This window comes from Silurus aristotelis (genome assembly GCF_946808225.1).
Source record: "Silurus aristotelis genome assembly, chromosome: 14".
Lineage (NCBI taxonomy): Eukaryota > Metazoa > Chordata > Actinopteri > Siluriformes > Siluridae > Silurus > Silurus aristotelis.
In genome coordinates, this window is record NC_139587.1 from 12,820,591 (window position 1) to 12,840,407 (window position 19,817).

General features: G+C 38.7%; 1 protein-coding gene across 4 annotated transcripts in view; it reads right to left on the minus strand.

Moving 5' to 3' along the window:
• pcdh19 (protocadherin 19) overlaps positions 1-7,902 on the minus strand; it is a 175,837-nt gene extending 167,935 nt beyond the window's left edge. For 2 of the 4 annotated variants that reach the window (XM_083560220.1, XM_083560217.1), the window contains exons 1-3: positions 7,420-7,882; positions 4,682-7,078; positions 968-1,313 (exon numbers count right to left, since the gene is read on the minus strand). In XM_083560220.1, the coding sequence (XP_083416346.1) occupies positions 968-1,313; positions 4,682-6,813 (2,478 nt within the window). In that variant the 5' untranslated portion in view covers positions 6,814-7,078; positions 7,420-7,882. Of the gene's footprint in view, positions 1-967; positions 1,314-4,681; positions 7,079-7,156 lie in introns of all 4 variants that reach the window. The other 2 variants (XM_083560218.1, XM_083560219.1) reach the window with 2 other exon arrangements.
• Positions 7,903-19,817: the final 11,915 nt, after the last annotated feature.

A 19,817-nucleotide genomic window follows, 5' to 3' on the forward strand; every position in this document is an offset into this window, starting at 1 on the left:
CATTGAAAAGCATTTGAACATATAGTAAAGCAGCAGTAAATCACGTTTGGAAACAGATAAGGTAACTGTTGTAGTAGACAAATGCTATACAAAGAGAATGGAACAGAGAAATGCAGCAAGCTAACAGGCTTGATTTTAAAAAAAAGGAGATATGGTGTACAAATGCATAAGCATTAGCTGAAAAACCAAAACAATGAATTCAAATGTAATCGTCTACTGCTGCTTTTATTTGCTGCTTTAAGATTTAGTGTTTGCTTGCACCGTTTTAATTTAATCCATCACTATGTTGCGAGCGAGGTGATTGTGCAGCTTGATGCTCAAGAGTCATGAAGGAACAGATTTAGTGCGACTGTCCTGAAGTTAGCAAACAAACAGTTTACACAATAACACTTAATTCAACTATACTATTTTCACAGGATGAGGATATACAGTTTTTGCTTACCGTGCTGATGTTTCGCCTTCATCCGTGACACCAATGTGTTTTTTTTATATGTGCTGGTGCATTACTGTAGTACTTTCATGCCACACAAGCTCAGCTTTGCATATCTTGCAGGTTAAAGTGTTCTTTGTTGCGTTAAATATAAAATGCTCCTATGCCTTGAATGACTTTAGATACACACTTTTTCTGGCTGGTTGACCTGTACTCTCCGCCATTTCGCAAACGGCCATGTTATCTTGCCGTCATGCTTACCTATAACTTAAGCAGCCCAACTAATCGATAATGGCATTTGTTGACAACAAATTTCATTATTGATTGTTATGGATTTTATTGAATAGTTGTTGCAGCCCTAATAAAAACAACACTCCACATATTCTTATATGAGTTCATAAAACAAAACACTTCCCTGGAACTGATCCTTAAATGGTTTGCCCACATGTGTTTCACTAACACAGAAAACTTATTCCTTTTTTGACCAAAGGCATTCTAAAATCTCATGCAGACTAAATGATTTAGAGTGGCTCTCACCTCTGGCAGTGGCATGCCGTTGATGATGAGGTCAGGCTGTTGTGGCCCTTGCCCAGGGAAGGTGTGGTGGTAGCCATGGTTCGGTGCGGCATTTCTTGAGTTCTGGCTTTCCATGTTGAGGAAGGTGCTCTCAGAGCGTCTGCAGCCCAGTGGCAGCGTCTGCTGGTGGTAGTCAAAGTAGTTCAGCGACGATGTGAGAGATGAGCAGCTCACCACATTCATCTTGTCCGTCTCCTCCACATCACGTGGCACTAAGCGGATATCATTCTTGCTTAATTTCTTTTTCTTGCTGGACTTCTTCTGGTTGCCATATGAGTACTCTGTCACCCTGTGCAGGTAAAAAAAACTGAACAGACTCAATAAAGCAGTGCTCTTCTTCATGCAGGGCCCTATTTTTATAATCAAGCACACACACACACACAAAAACCCATGCATTTGCAGTAATAATCTTTGCCAGCATTGTAGATATTTTCATGCTCACTGGAGAAAATGGTATAATTTTACAGATGTTACAATGAATATATCTAAAAGAATCACTGTATATTTTATTCAAACACATCACAGTGAATCATTTTGGCTAAGCACTATAGTAATCCCCCATTTATTAAATTAAATTAAATTCATTTCTATTTGTGCTTTTAACAATAAACATTGTGGTTGTGTTCCAAAACCGCCCGCAGTAAACGAAAAACTGAGATAAACGGATGGCACCCCAAAAATGCCATTTCATGTATACAGCACTTTACGGATTTAAACATTTTACTTTGCGGCGCTCTCACCGCTGCGGCCCGGGTTCGATCCCCGGTCAGGGAACCAACCCCAGCCACTCCTAATGCCGGTCCCAAGCCCGGATAAATGGGGAGGGTTGCGTTAGGAAGGGCATCCAGCGTAAAAGCATGTGCCAAGTCAAACATGCGGATGATCCGCTGTGGCGACCCCTGATGGGAGAAGCCGAAAGAAAGTTTTACTTTATTTTATAGTAAAAAAATTATATTTTTATTAATACATTTTATTATTTCAACATAAAACTCCATAAAAACAATTCACTGTATGTTTTTGGGTCTATCGTGTTATCCGCAAGAGACCGGGAAAATCTGCGAAACAAATTAGTTATGTGGCAAATGCAATTCCACAATAAACCGAGGGCGCAAGATTCCAACCGCAGTAAAGCAGATTACTGTATTTTGTTATAAAAAAACAAATACTGTTCTATTTAATTTTTAATGCCACACCTCCTGTTGTGCCACACCCAAAACTATAAACTGCAAGACAACAAAAATATAGTCTATGCTGAACACAGCAGGCAAAATTTAAATTTTTTTAAATAAAGATGCTTTAAGGTGTCTATTCCTTCTATTCTTGGCAATGACTGAGATTCATTTGGCAAAGCCACAGTCAAGTGACCTCTAGCCACCAATGGAGCCAACATTTGTGATTTATTTCAGTTTCATGCACTGCAGTTTTACTTTAAAACAAGCAGCAAAATGCAAACATGCAAAACCACAGCATCACACAAAGTAACAAATGATAAAAAAAACAGTCAGGAAAATAAGCAAAGTATTCAAATTTCATTTCAAACTTGTGTCTTTTAAGATGTAAATTTTTAGTACATAACTGTGCTTGTATTCATGATAACCACGATCATTAGATTGCAAATGCAGTACATGACTGACAACAGAGCATGATTTATCTGCATTGTTTTCACACTAGCCATGATCCAATATCGAGTCTTGTATTGTATGCATCTCTCCCAGCTGACTTTACCATTATTCTCATTAAATACTATTGCACTTATTATCTGGATTTGTGGCATTCAAGTCTATTATTAATGAATTTGTATATATTGTATATATACTGTGTTCAACTGTGTAAACAGGTTAATCAAACATATCGTTATTATCTTTGGAATCAATTATTTTGACATTAAATTGGACACTCCCAGTCTTTTGTTGTTCTCCTCCACCCTCAGCCAGTGTTAACTTGTAGAAGAGGTGCATTCTAATTGACCTCTATCATTTCACTCTTTTCAGACAATCGCTTAATTTCTGGTGTGTTGTTGTTGACACCTATTACATTGACAATCCCTTTGCAGTGAGCTGGAATTTAATTTGGACCCAGATATTTGGCCTTTACCCAAAGTGTATTTCATGCACACAATTCTTCATTAATAAATAAGGAAACAACCTTACCATTTGCTCTTTTATCTGGATCAGTGGCATTTTAGTCTATTACTAATGTAATATAGGAGAAATCTCCATCACGTTAACAGTATAAACAGTGTAAATCATCTCTCCCAGCTGACTTTCCTACTTTCCCAAGGGATCATTATTTTTTGTTGGATCTTGTAAAGAAAAATTACAGTAATGTATATAATAATTCTTCTTATTCAAAGCAAACAAATTGTGGAAGCTTTAATGCTTTCTTAAAAATGCAAAAAAAAAAAAAATGCTTTTTTTCTTTTATTTTTGAACATTGATTTATGTCTAAGGCTAAAAGCATATATTTGAAAATTGTTAATTGTTTAATCTAATATTTAAAAAATTTATGATTTCCCCTTTGCCTCTGCCTTGTTATAGTTTTATAATAAAAAGTAAATATATTATGCATTTCTCTCATTTTAAATGAAGGCCATCCCACACATCTCACACATCACAAAAAACACTGCAAATGCACTTTCATTAACACCAACTTAGCAAGTGGAAAGAACCTATCTTGTTCCTGAAGAAAATAAATTTTTTTTTAATAAATAACAAAAATACATATTAGTGCATTTGGGGTCACAAATATTAAAAGAATATATATATATATATATATATATATATATATATATATATATATATATATATATATATATATATATGCAATTCTAACCTGCAAATCCAATGCATATTATATATATATATATGCAATTCTAACCTTAAAGCTTGATCTGTCCTGCTCTACAATATTATTTTATTCAAAACGTCTTTGTTAATAAAGTTGGGAACACACATTTATGAATGCCTTAATATCAACAAAATATATGTTAAAAAAAAAATTTTAGAAGTATTGATGATGCTGTGTGAAAAAAAATTGTGTTCTAAATAAATGTACATGAAAATACTGAATTGTAATGTGGTAATCAGCTTACAAAAAAATGCAAAATATTTAGTTTATGGTTTTTTCAAATGAATAACTCTCATATGTGAATGTATGCATTAGCATATGCTGTATTATCACGTTGTCTTTATAAATTTTCTAATTGTTTTATGCACCTAGTTAATAAATGATGGCTATATAAAACACTGGGTAACAATCACTCATTATTATCATTCTTTTCATTGACTGAAAACTGGCTGAAGCTTTCTTTACAGGTTGGAGTAGTATTGAAAAGTATTAACACTTGTAAATACTTTTTTAATACTTGTAAGGCTTTTATGTTTACATTTCTAAAAGATTCTCCTGAGCCTGAAAAATTACATTAAAACTGATAGAAATATATCTAATACTATAAATACACAGTAGTTTTACAAAGTTATATGTCCCTATATGTACTGCTTGTCTACACTCCAGTAGGGCTATGTCACATGCACACAAAACCACATGAGGTCAAACATGCATTACATTCCACTTGAAAATATCGCACATGCATATTTTACAATGAAAATCACTCAATAACAGGCATCATGCTGTGTTAGTAAAGCCAAAGAATATGCTTAAAAGTAACTAAGATACCTGCAGTTGTATGTGCGAATTTCCTTGTTATCCCTTTTGCACTTCACAGCTACAAAGATCATTGTGACAAACAAAATAGCAGCAATGGAACCCAGAGCAATGATGAAGATGAGAGACAGGTTTACTGGCCCAATCTGCTCCTGTGTGTTAAGATCCGGAGAGAGGTAAACAATGATGTATGCAGAAGCAGATAATGATGTCTGCCCATGGTCATGGGCCACAACAGTGATTTGATAAGAAGGCTTGGTGTTTTCTCCAAATATTTTTGTGGTCCTCACTTCACCATTAATCTGGTCAATTTCAAAGTATGCCATGTCCCCCTCTGAAATAGAATATGTCAGTCTTCCATTTTCTCCTTCATCATAGTCATCAGCCTTGATTTGAGTTACCAAATAACCCACTCCAGCATTTTTGGGAATGGAAACCTCTGCAGTACCATTAACAAGTGGTGGGGTCGTCATCACAGGTGTGTTATCATTTACATCCAAAACAACAATGCGGACAGTGGCATTACTTGTTAATGAAGGATCTCCACCATCTTTTGCAGAGACCTTGAATTCAAATGTCCGTGTATCTTCATGATTAAAAGCCCTGACCCCATAGATTTCCCCATTTGAATTTACAGTAACATATGACTCCACAGACATTCCTCGAACTTCTGACTTGATGATTTCATAAGACACTGTGCCATTCATTCCCAGATCAGGATCTCTAGCAGACACCGCAAGTAGGAATGCACCTGGGACATTGTTTTCCAACACCATTGCTTGGTAATGTGGCTTTGTGAAATAAGGTGGATTATCATTTTCATCTGTTACTTTCACTGCAAAAGATTTTACACTTCTCAGTTGGGGATAACCACTATCCTCAGCCAAAATAGTCAGGTTGTATATGTCTTTCTGCTCCCTGTCTAGTCGGCCATCCACAAGTAAAGTGGAGAAGCTCTCAAACTCATTGAGTCTAAAAGGCACGTTGCCCTGCAGTCTGCACTGCACTTTCCCGTTTGCACCTGAATCATTGTCTGAAACTCTGACCAGTGCAATAACATATCCAAGAGGTGCATTCTCACTAACCTCAACCATCTCACTGTTTTCAGACAAAAGCTTAATTTCCGGTGCGTTGTCATTGACGTCTACTACATTGACAATGACTTTGCAGTGAGCTGGTATTGAATTTGGACCCAGGTCTTTGGCTTGAACGTCTATTTCATGCACACGCAGTTCTTCATGGTCTAAAATACCATTAACAGTTATAACTCCAGTTTTGGGGTCAATTTTGAACATTTGTTTAGTCAGATTGGACAAAAAATTTATAAATGAGTAAACAACCTCACCATTTGTTCCCTCATCTGGATCAGTGGCATTCAAGTCTATTACTAATGTATTTGTAGGAGAATTCTCCATCACATTAACAGTGTAAACAGGCTCATCAAACACAGGGTTATTATCATTGGAATCAATTACTTTGACATTAAGTTGTACACTCCCAGTCTTTGGTGGTTCTCCGCCGTCCTCAGCTGTTATTTCAAACGTATAATGAGACTGCGTTTCCCTGTCAAGTGTCTTTTCTACTATGAGCTCTGCTATTTTAGACCCATCTCCCCTGGTCTTGATTTCTAGTCCGAAAATATCGTTGGGGGTGATCGTGTAAGTCTGAACGCCATTGCTTCCAGAGTCTGGGTCGCTTGCCCCCTCTAGGGGAAACCGCGTGCCAGGTGCGGCGTTTTCCGAGATCTCGATGTCGATATGACTGGTGGGAAATCGGGGCGCGTTATCGTTTACATCCAGGATTTCGATTTTAATCACGCATATCTCCATTGAGTTGGACATTACCTCCAAAGAAATTATGCACTTTGGCGTCTGCCGGCAAACAGAGTCGCGATCGATTTTTTGTTTAGTAATGAGCAGTCCTGCCGGGCTTAGATTTACCCATCGTGGTTCGGAATTGGAAATTACACGCAAAAAAGGTTGCCGATTCCCAAGCACGAATCCAGCCACTTTCGCGTCCGCAGTAACATTAGCGATTTTCGTTCCTGCGCGCAATTCCTCCTCCACTGTGTATTTCAGATTGAAAACGGCCTCGGCGGTGCTCCAGCACGCCAATACGCACAGCATCACTTGTACGAAATCCATGTCTGTAGAGCGAAGAAAACCTGTTGACGTCTTTCTCTTCTTAATTAAAAGCCGACAAGGATTCAACCATAACAGACATCGCAGCGGATTTCTGTTTCTATGTTGCTCAATAAAACGATGTTTGGAAACACGGCCTTAAAAATGACAATGATTTCATCGGAATGGCTGATGCTGAAGGACAACTTCCATTCATTCCATCGCTCTTTTCATGATGGCCATTTATACGTCATCGAAAATTTTGAGCACTCCAAGAAATACGAATATACTGTAAACGAGAGCAAGAATGTATTAAAAAGTCATACAAATAAGGCTAAATCCGCGCATATGAAAAACAATATCGTACCAGAGAGCCATTCAGTGAGACGACCATTTTGTGACAAGGAGAAAAAACAGTCGCCATGTATATACAGGTCTACAAATTATGCTTCGAATGACAATACAGTAATTCTTTTAAATGTTTCAATCCGAACGCAAAACCTGACGTCCTACAAAATACATGGTTAATTAAATTGATCTGCATTCTGCTCATGGCATTCTTTTACGGCAAGTAAAACCAGTATGTTATATACAAATAAAAATAAATAAAAAAAAACAAAAAAAACATGCCTCTCCTCTTCAGTCCGTGACTGGCCTGTATTTCGAAGCCCAAATCCAATGAACCCGTGGAGAATCAAGATAGAGAGTAATAAGGTTAATATATATTGCTCGAATCCAGAAACGGTGACGCTAGTAAAGATGAGCTTGCTGGAATCGGTGATAAGTGGATTTTATGGTACTCCAGTATTTCCAAACGAGTCAGCTCCGAGCACTTCAGCCTTAAGCGACTGGTAGATTCACGTAAATTTCCTCATACATAAAATGAGCAGTCTTAGCAGGTTTCAGTCCAGTCGCTGTAGGCAATCCACATTTAAAGTAACGACATAGAAGTAAATTCACTGTTGACTTAGCCTATGATGGTGTCCATGTAGCTACTTAGAAAAAAATACAGGCTGTGGATGAGTCTGGTTAGTTCCGAACAAGGCTGTAGCTGCAGCTCACCATACGCAATCTGAGCCCAGCGCGCACCACTCTCAAGACCCGCAAGCCTCTCAGCCAATCAGACCTTACAATGACGAATGGGCATGGCCAAAATTCGCACTGAAACCAGGCCAACAAGATCCTCCAGGATGGCGAAGTGGATCTTACAGAGAGAGAGAGAGAGAGAGAGAGAGCGCGCAAAGCAGCTTCTTTATTTCTTTACGAATACAGACATCTAAATAATACAAAATGTTTTCTTTTTTTTTTTTTTTAAACAGTGTTGTAATAAGCTTAACGTTTTCGTTGTAGTTCCTCATGTGAACCAATGGTCATTTGAGGAATCACAGCTCCTTGCCTGCTTAAATAGTTTTCTTTTGATTGTTAAATATGACATGATTGTTGACGTATGTAAAAGCATGGTTATTGCGAACTGATGTTGATATTTGTACATTTTATGATTCTGAATATTATTCGAGCGTCATAGATTAAAGAAGGCCAAAAAAAAAAACAAGCAGCAGGTTTGACCACATGTTGCTGTTTTATCTGCATGAGTAGAATAGGTTATACAATTTTACAAAATTAAATATTTTTTATGGTACCTATTGTTGAGGTCACAATATGATTGATAAGGTTTAAAAAGAAAATGTGTTTCACTAACAGATGCATCTTTGCACAGGGCTGCCTTGCAGGTATATTGTCTGTCTGTCTGTCTATCTATCCATCTATCTGGATTTTCATTTATTTAGTCGTTTTTATTGCTTTATATTGATTCGTCTACTGTTATTCTGACGCATGCTTCGTGTATGCAGCTTTAGAATTGCATGCAGGTGAAGGTGAAGAAAGAAGGGCTGGAATATTTGGCTGTTAACCTATTTTACCTATAAGTGGATTAGATATTTGTGCTTATATTGCGAGATCTAATATATAAAAAAAAAATAATAATTTCATAAAGATTGTTGAAAAATTTGCTGCTGTGATACTATTTTTTTTAGTTACTGTCGTCACAGTTTTTACCCCGCTTTCATTATACAGACCGAAAAAGAACATAATATGCCGCAGGAAAAAGAGGGTGATTGCTTTTAGAGAACACAAGGGCGACACCTAGCGTCCAACATATGCTTACGACGAAAAACTTGGCTTCCGATTAATTTACTTAACCTGATTAAAACAGGGACCATCTTCTGTAAAATATAAGATCTTTCAAATCTTATAACTAAAAGTTTATCTTATTGTATCCTGCTCTGTTGTTTTAACAATGTGTGTGTGTGTGTGTATATATATATATATATATATATATATATATATATATATATATATATATATATATATATATATAATATACACACACACACACACATACTTGACGTATTCAAATTCAAATTATAGGCATATATATATAAATATATATATATTAGATATAGGCCTATAATTTGAATTTAATACTTACAATGAACAAAGACATGGTCTGCAGCCTGTGAATCGTGCTTTTCCTCTTTGAGCTGTAGAATTGACAGCACTCTAATCCAATGGCATTGCAAATATACAGGAAATAATTGCCAGTGAACCAGACGGTAAGTAGGTGTGTTCTATTTTAAGTGGCGCTACGCTGCCGATTAGCATATGACATTAGATTGCTCTGATCAGTCTGCTAAAGGGGGAGGGGGGAGCATATTTTGTGGAAGACTGGTGCCACCCCTTTAGACACGTCCCTGATGATGGTGGAATATCTGAAATCTCACTGCAAAAAATCTCACTGCAAGGAACCATAACAATAACAAAGACACTACATTGTGTTCCACAATGTAGGGAGAAGATACTTTGTTTTATATTAAATATAAAAAACATACCTAAAAAATCACTCTCTAAAATAAAATAACAAAATTGTTCTAACTAATAGTTCCTTTAATACCTTTCCAAAAAAAATTTGTATTCTAATGTAAAACTCTATAACTCTGCGAGTACAAGGATAAATATTTTTAGCTGGACAGTTTGTCAAGATATTGTTATTGGGTTTGCTAACCAAGGTCTGTATAAAGTCTTGCACATTATTACACCATGACCAAACACATATTTCATTGGCCTTGAGCAGTTCCTGGTTTGCTTTTGTGTATTGAGCCAAAAGGTTGAAATGCTTTTGAGGTAAGCTGTCAGACCATTTTACCTCAGCCTGCGGCTGAAGACTCTGCAGTGTTAGCATAGGATTTTAGCCCTGTAATGGAAAAAAAGAGAATGCTAAAGTTGTGCTCCACTGCTTGGATTAATAGATTATCCTCTTCAAAAATTCTTAATAGTGAGATTAAACTGTGGGTAAGACATTTCCTCATGCCTTTTTATAATTCATGATCCTCATGCACTTCCCCCTCACATACATGTTGGGCACATATTTTCAACTTTATTATTAAAAAAGTTCATGAATTAATTACTACCTATTGATGGTGTGCATGTTAGTGCAGTGCTTTTATTTCCTGTTAATTTTGCTACCGTGCTGAATAAAAATCTAGGATTATGCTTGTTATTTTCTATGAGGGTGGAGAAATATGATAATCTAGCAGTACTAAGAGATTTTCTATAATTTAGGAGGCTCTCCTTCCTGTTATGCGGAAAACGAACGGAGGCGAAAACCGGAGCACAGTTCGCTTTGGTTTAATGAAAATAGTGAGACACACAAACAAACACACAGCAACCCCGTAATAGTCCCAAATGAGATATCCGTGGTACGCCCTGGAGGGGCGAGGTCCACAATGTCCAGGGATGAATGCACGGACGGATAGGGGTAATCCGGGGTGCGCTTTGGAGAGAAAGCGCAGCCATGGAGAGAGTGCGGAGTCTGAGAGGAAAGGAATGCGGAGGAATACGCGACAACACCACATACGTGAATGACCATGAACCAAACACCATCACATACCAACAATAACGGATGGTGAGAGTGTGGAAGTAAGGGGTTTATATAGGAGCTGTTGATGAGTGCCAAACGAGTGCCAGGTGTGCACAATTGAAGCCGGGAGCTTTAGGGAGAGCGGAGCTTTGACAGCTGCCGAAGGGGGCGTGGCAGGTGGATTCCTGACACTTCCATGCTATTTGAAATACTGTTAATTTTGTTTGACGCCATTTACATTCTAATTTCCGAGTGGTCTGTTTTTAGGTGCGCGTATGATCATTATACCACTGTGCTAATTTGTTCTCCCTGATCATTTTGGTCTTAAGGGGAGCTACATCATCTAGAGTGTAACGTAATGTTGATTCTAGGTATTCAGTGGCCCAGTCAAGCTCTGCGGGGTCAGACGGAGATCTATTTAATATCGTAATTTCTGGAAAATTATTAATAAAATGCACTGCTGTAGCTGACGTGAATGTACGCTTAACACTGTAACGTGGTGAGGTACTAATGCAATGACTAAGGCAGATTTTAAAAGAGATGAGATAATGGTCTGAAATAGATTATTTTTAATCCAAATGTTAACAACAAATCAAGTGTGTCCACCACTCTGAGTGGGTCCTATAACATTCTGATTAATTTAGACTGAATCTAGAATGGACACAACTGCTGCTCTTAAGGAGTCTTCCTGATTATCAAAATGAATATTAAAGTCACCAACATGAGAAAATCAGAGTAGGGCCCTGGGGGTTTATAAATAATAATTAATGGAATTGACTGACTGGATCTGCTTTTGGACACTGAATATTTTATGTTGGTGTAAAGACCTTCAATTGTTTTATATTTGTGTTTAGTCTTTTGTGTGACGCTTAGATTATTATTATAAATAGCTGCGACTCCGCCTCCTCTGCCATTTAGACGGGGTTGGTGTATGTAACTATACCCAGGAGGACTTGCTTCATTTTATGCTACATATTCATTCGGTTTAATCCACGTTTGTCAAACACATTATTTTAAACTCCTGGTCGGTAATAATTTCGTTTATAGTAAGAGCTTTTGACGTGAGAGATCTAATATTTAACAATCCTATCTTTAGATCAGAGGTGCTGGCTGTGCATTCAGTCCTATTTAATTTAATGTTAATCAGGTTACTAAAACAGACTTTCTGAGAATTCTTATCCCAGAGATCCCTCATGTAGGTGTTCTGGTTCTCCCTTTTAGCTATGCTGCCATAGCGAATCTTGCCGGAGTCCAAACTGCACAGTGATTTTTCATACAACAATAAGGACACATAATAATCCATATCCTTCTCTTCCTGTCTCTCTCTCTCTCTCTCTCTCTCTCGCTCTCGGTCGAGTTAAACATGGCCCTGAGGTTCCAGTGACCACTGTTCCTGCCCCTCTTCTCTCCGTGGATCTTCCCACTTCGTCCAGGCCTGCCTCTGGATAGTGTTCTCTTCGACTGGAGGCCACTGTGCAGCTGTGGATGGTTTCTCATCACCGCCTTGGGTGGCTTTATGAAATTCCCGAGTAACAACAGGAGCTTAGAGGATGGATTTGGACTGTAGTTAATGTCAACAGTCTGCTACCTTGACTCAGGACTACAGTTTGCCATCTCAGGGAGTTTTACCTTGCCACAGTCGCCATTGGCTTGCTCATAAGGGACAAACTTACACTTATAAAGTACATCTTATTCATTTTTATCACCACATTATCTGTGTAAAGCTGCTTTGAGACAATGTTCATTGTTAAAAGCACTATACTAATAAAAATAAAAATATATATATTTTTCTTTTGTTCGGAATTTAATAGTAACACAGTAGCTTACTTACTGACATAATTGTTCAGAGGAAAACTAAGTAGGTTTTAATATTGAAATTGTGAGTGATACATTTGAACAAGGGATCTATTGTAATCTATTGGGTCTCTGTTTATTTTAATGGAAGAGAAATGAACATAATAAAGGTGCATAAGTCAGTTCAGCTATGTGTTGAGAGGCATGCTGAAAAAACTGAAGCACCAGCAGCATGGGTTGATTAAAACCCACGAACAATAGGTGATGCATAAAAGCTTTTGAATTGAAGTATAAATAAACTCTCAAAAGTAAATTTTGGCAGAGCTTCATGAATCTGTGAAAGACTGTGTTCTGGATAATTGTAATAACAAATTTGAAACAAATTAAAATATTCACCAAAACAGTCAAATACTTTTAGAATTTACAATACATTATATCATCAGAGAAATTAAAGAATCTGGAGAAAACTCTGTGCAAAATGGGCAAAAGTGAAAATGAAATGTTGAATGCCTGTGATCTTTGAGCCCCGTAGCACTGCATTTAAAACTGTCATGATTCTGTAATGGAAATCACTGCATGGGCTCATTAACACCTCCAAAAATCATTGTCTGTAAACAGTTTGTCATGTCATCTATAAAAGCAGGTTAAATCTCTAGCATGCAAAGAAGGCGGCACGCGTGAACATGATCCAGAAATGCCTCTATACTCTCCAGGAAAAAGCTCATTTAACAGTTCTGTGGTAATTTCTTTTTGGAAATCATTGAGACCATGTCCTCCGGACTATAAGGGAAAGGGACCATGTTTCTTTTTATCAATGCTCAGTTCGAAAAGCTGCAATGCTAACTGCATACTCCTTTATCAGCCACATATGGGACATATTCCTCTCCCAAAACTTAAGCAAATGCTGCTTCTGGGAATATCACATACAACAGTCTCCAGTGTTTATACAAAATGGTAAAAAAAAAAAAAAAAAAGAAAACGAATAGAATATTAGATTAGATTAGATTAGATTCAACTTTATTGTCATTGTGCAAGGTACATGTACAGAGCCAATGAAATGCAGTTAGCATCTAACCAGAAGTGCATAGATAGCTTATTTACAAGTGGCAGTGTAATAAATAAGGGTATGAGGTTATACAGAAGGTGTAGTAATATGTACATATAACTGAATAAGGGTATATATAGTGTGCTTTTTTTTATATAAGTATGATACAGTATGAATTGGTATGACAGATATAGCTGTACAAAAGGAATGTCATTATGAATATATATATATATATATATATATATATATATATATATATATATATATATATATATATATATATATACACAGAATAAACAGAATTAATATGGATGGACATAAAGAAGTGTAATGATGAGTTTTTGGGTGGTGCAAGGATGCATGATTTTAAAGTGGTGCAAAATAGTGCAAAACACAGAAGAAAAGTGACAGTGCAGTGGTGATTGTTAACACCATATCAGCTGTTCATTGCAGAAACAGCCACGGGAAAGAAGCTATTTTTCAGTCTATTTTTTCTGGCTCTGAGACAATGGTAGCGTCCGCCCGATGGGAGAAATGTAAACAGTCTGTGGTTGGCTTGAGTGGGATCTTTGATGATGCCCCTCGCCCTTTGCAACCAGCATTTTTTGAAAATGTTCTCCAAGGTGGGTAGGTTAATACCGATAATTTGTTGGGCGGTTTTCACCACCCTCTGAAAGGCTTTATGGTCTGAAACTGTGCAGCTGCTGTACCACACTGAGATGCAGTTTGTGAGGATACAGTGGTAAAAGTTCTTCAGTATCCTGTAACACAGACGAGACTTTTTAAGTCTCCTCAGAAAATATAGGCGCTGTTGTGCCTTTCTGATCAGGATGGAAGAGTTCCATCCTGATATTGTGAGTGAAGTGGCTGCAGACTTGTTCGTGACAAAGGTTTTGGACAATGACCAAATGGTTTAATATTAAACCATCAGGATATTAAATTAAATATTTACCTCTTTACTACCACGATGAACCAAAAAGCATCTCAGAATTCACAACACATAAAATCTTTAGGTTGGTGGGCTACAACAACAGAAGGCCACATCAGGTTCCACTACTGTCATTTATGAACAAGAATCTGAAGCTATAATGAGTGAAACTAAGTAAGATGGTGCCAGTGAGGTTGGCTGCCGTCACGACTGCTCCTTCTACGTTTATCTTTTTTTGTTTATTTTATATATTTATTTACTTAGTTACCATTCCATCTACACAAGATGGACATCATTAGATATGACAGAGCCACTCTTATATCTATTGGTTTACAATCCACTTACCTTTTGTCGTTTTTAAACCCGGACCCATGCTGGCCGAGCGAGATCCTGAGGAAGAACAAAAGACGCGACCCATACCGGCGTCCACGAGAGAAACGAGCTGGCATCAGGAACAGGCTGAGGGCACGCGCACACTGCGCTCCATTACCTATTATCCTGTTAGCCAATGTCCAGTCACTGGAAAACAAGCTCGACGACCTCAGGGCAAGTGTCAAGTTCCAGAGGGACATTCCAGACTGCAACCTTCTCTGCTTCACCAACACATGGCTAAACCCAGCGGTACCGGACCACGCCATTCAGCCAGCCGAGTTTTTCTCTGTTTACCGCACTGTCGGGGAAGTCAGGAGGAGGTGGAGTGTGTCTGATGGTGAACAACCACAGCGCGAGCATCGTTCCTCTTTCACGCTCCTGCACACCAAATCTGGAACTACTGACCATCAAATGTCGTCCCTCTGGAATTTAGCTCTTTCATAGTCAGTGTCGTTTATATTCCACCTCAAGCGGACATGGACACTGCAGTATGGGACTTACACGAGACAATAACACTTTAACAAACACTGAATCGGGACGCTGCGCTCATTGTGGTGGGAGATTTTAACAGTGCCAACCTCAAGCACGCACTACTGAACTTCCAGCAGCAAATCACCTGCCCCACCAGGGGCGAAAGGACGCTGGACCACTGTTACACACCATTTAAGAACAGCTACAAGGCACAATCACATCCACCTTTCGGGAAATCTGACCATGCCACCATCTTCCTCATGCCTGATTACAAACAAAGGCTGGAACAGGAAGCTCCGGTTCAGAGGGAGGTCGTGCGCTGGACTGACCAATCGGTGGCCGCTTTGCAGGACGCTTTGGATGATGCAGACTGGGACTCAGGCGCAGCTCTGATGATGTCAACATGTTTACGGAAGCGTTTGTGGGTTTCATCGGGAAACCAGCGGATGATACGGTGCAGAAAACCACCATCAGGAAGTTTCCCAACCAGAAGCAGTGGGTGGATAAAACCATCCTCGGCGCTCTGAGATCCCACTCCGCTGCCTACAATACGGGGCTCGCCACCGGGGACATGGAGGAGTACAATGCTGTGTCTTACAGTGTTCGAAAAACGGTGAAGGATGCAAAACGGCGCTAAGGGTAGAAACTGTAGTCACAGTTCCAACATGGTGGCTCTAGGAGCCTGTGGCAGGAACTAAGAACAATCACAGACTACAGAACACCATCTTCAAGAATGGGGAATGCGGACGCTTCTCTTACAGATGAGCTAAACATCTTTTATGCTCCCTTTGAGGCTGCAGCTAACCACGCTAGCGGTGCTAGCGGCACAAACAGCATGCACGCCGAGAGAGCAGGAGAGGTAAACACATTTACCATCTCATGAGGAGGGCATTCAAGAGAGTGAATACCAGGAAGGCAGCAGGACCAGATGGCATCACAAGTTCGGGTTCTAAAAGCCTGCACTGACCAGCTAGCACCAGTGTTTACTGAGATATTCAACCTCTCACTGGAACAGTCTGTTGTCCCCTCATGCTTCAAACAGTCCACCATTGTTCCTGTCCCAAAGAAACCTCAGCCCGCCTGCCTCAACGACTACTGCCCTGTAGCCATGACCTCAGTAGTGAAGTGCTTTGAGAGACTGGTCAAAGACTTCATCACTGCATCACTACCAGACACACTGGATCCTCTACAGTTCACGTACCGCCATAACCGTTCTACTGAGGACGCCATTGCTCATCTCCTCCACACTATGATGAGCCACCTGAACTATAGGAAAGGGAATTATACAAAGTTGCTGTTTGTGGACTTCAGTTCAGCATTTAACACAATAGTGCGGCACCGTGGACTAGGGTCCACACAGAGAGAATGAGGAGGAGCTTCTTCCTGCAGGCCATTCGGAGTTTAGGAAACACCCAGGATCTAAAAACTGGTCCACTCTCTCCATCGCCACACTTTTCTGCAAATATTTTTCTTTTCGCACTACGACACTTTAATCTCTGGACTGTCACTTTAACTGTGGACTTGCACAGCACAGTGCACCTTATACCACACCACATTGCACACGGTCACTTTAAAGACAATCATATCAACCACCTTATGTGATTACTGTTATCTGTCATATCTTGTATATACACTTTTTCCTCATATATATCTTTATATATTTTACATAGTTTATACTCTTTATTTATCTGCCTTTTTTTCTTTTTCTCCCCATTCTATTCCCTCATGCCGGACAGTCATATAAAGCATTTCACTGCATGTCGTACTCTGTATGTATGTGTATGTGACAAATAAAATTTGATTTGATTTAAAACTGCAGAGTTGAACATAGAAAAAGGTCCATGTTATTTGTTATTGTCAAGCTGACATCAAGCAGACGAAACTGAACTAACTTTACCAAGGTTTAATAGTCTTTAAACAGAATACAAACAGCCAGGAAGTAGCCGTCCCGGAAAAGGGGTGTAGTCTGTAATAGAACTAGGAAACGGGTAAAGTCCATAGAATGGGTAGTCCATGAATGATCTCCAGAATGCACTGTAGAATGGACGATGAGTGAATGAGAGTGAGGGCCTTAAGTAGGGGGAGAGATGATGGGAAACAGGTGACGGTGATTAGTAAGTGGGTGAGGCGCTGCGAGCGTGCTGGGTGCTGAGAAAAGGCATGGCTGGTGGTTCCCTGACATAGCATACAGTTCTATGAAAAAGTATTTGCCCTAAATGTTACATTTCTTTGCAAATTTATCACACTTAAATAATTCAGATCATCAATTAAAATTTTATTTTACACAAAGATACCCTGAGTTAATAAAACAAATACAAATTTTTTAAAAAATAAAAAAGATGGACCTGGATGGCCTGCCATAATTGATGGAACCATGACTTCCTCACTCTACCAGAAAATCCTGAAGGAGAATGTCCAGCCAGCAGTTCATGACCTCAAGCTCAAGCATACTTGGGTTATGCATTAGGACAATGATCCAAAATACATCAGCAAGTCCACCTCTATATGGCTAGAGAAAAAAAAAAGGTTTTCGAGTCACCTGGTTCATGCTAAAAAAAAAAAACCTCTATAATAAAGAATTCTGCAAAGAAGAGTGGGCCAAAATTCTATTGAATTGAATATAATACATTTTTATTTGTATAGCGCTTTGAATAATGGACACTGTCTCAAGGCAGCACTACAAAGATAATGTAGTAATAAAGAATATATAAGATTGTTCTTTACAAGTGCAGTTAGTCTCTAATGAACAAGCATGCGGCAAAGAAAAACTCCCTGTTGTAGGCAGGGTGGAGTGGATGGAGAAGAGTGGAAGGAGTGATTTGTGATCGAAGGGTATCTGCCAAAGTAAAAGTTTATAGGAATGTGGTGAGACCTGCTATGTTGTATGGTTTAGAGACATTGACACTGAGTAAAAGACAGGAGGTGGAGCTGAAGGTAGCAGAGCTGAAGATGTTGAGATTTTCATTGGGAGTGACATGGATGGACAGGATTAGAAACGAGTTTATAAGAGGAACAGCGCATGAAGGACATTTTTGGGACATAGTGAGAGAGGCCCGATTGAGATGATTTGGATATGTGCAGAGGAGAGACATAGGGTACATCGATAGGAGAATGCTTAAGATGGAGCCACCAGAAAGGAGAAAAAGAGGAAGACCAAGGAGTAGATTTATGGATGTGTTAAAGGAAGACATGCAGGTAGTTGGCTTGAAAGAGGCAGATGTAGAGGACAGAGTAGTATGAAGACAGATGATATGCTGTGGTGACCCCTAATGGGAGCAGCTGGAAGAAGAAGAAGATTGTTGTATAAAAGTCAAGGGCTGTGTGCAGTTAGGGAATCTGGCAGCATAACTAACATGGAGTGCTAAAAGGATAAGCATCTCTGGGATAAAAGACCATTGCCAATTAAACTGAGCGAACGTGTGACAGTGATTTACTAGAGCATATAATTATCGCAGTTCACTGAACACTCTATATCCATAATCCCTTCAGATCTGCTCTTTTAACAAAAAAAAACTACTGATAAAACGCTTGGATAAATAAATATGTTTTCAACCTTGACTTGAACACGGAGACTGTCTCTGAGTCCTGAAGACTAATTGAAAGGCTGTTTATAACAATGGGACTTTGTAAGAGAAAGATCTGCCCAACACACTACGACTGGAAGACCATCCAGATATACTGCGTAATGGAAAAGTTTACTTCTAGCTGCATGTGGTCCTAGTAAAACTACTTTTGTCTTATGTGAGTTTAGCAGAAGGGAGTTATCAAGCATCCACTGTCTAATGTCCTATACACACTCTTCATTAAGCTGATCTCTCTCATCTGGTTTTGCTGAAACATACAACTGTGTGTAATCAGCATAGCAATGGAAGCCAATACCATATTTACATATAATTTTACAAAGAGGCAGCATACATCAAGAAAAACACTGGGCCATAGACAGATCCGTGCAGAAAACTTTACCTTACAAAGTGTGAAGAACTCATCAACAATTTTTCATCGACAAATAAGCGAACTGTGAAATAAGACCTAAGCCAGGAGAGAGCTGTTCCCTTTATTCCAACAACATTCTCTATTCTAGCAAGGAGAATATTATGATTAATGGTATCAAAAGCTGCACCAAAAGGTCCAGCAAAAGGAGACACAACCCTGATCAGAGGCCATTAGCAGCTTATTTACCACCTTAACCAGTGCTGTCTCAGTGCTATGATAAGGCCTAAATCGTGACTGATAAAGTTAGAAAAAATTATTCCTAAGTAGGTGCTACAACCCTTTTTAGAATCTCTGAGATGAAGGGGAGGTTTAATATTGGCATATAGTTCTACAGCTGACAGGGGTCAAATTCAGGTTTTTTTTAATTACAGGGTTGATAACCGCTAGTTTAAAAGATTTAGGTGCATACCCAGTGCTATTAGAAGAGTTTATTATTTTTAGAACAGGTTCAAGTATTTCTGTAATTATGTTTGAAGTTCATGATTTTGATGAGGAAATAAATAAAATTG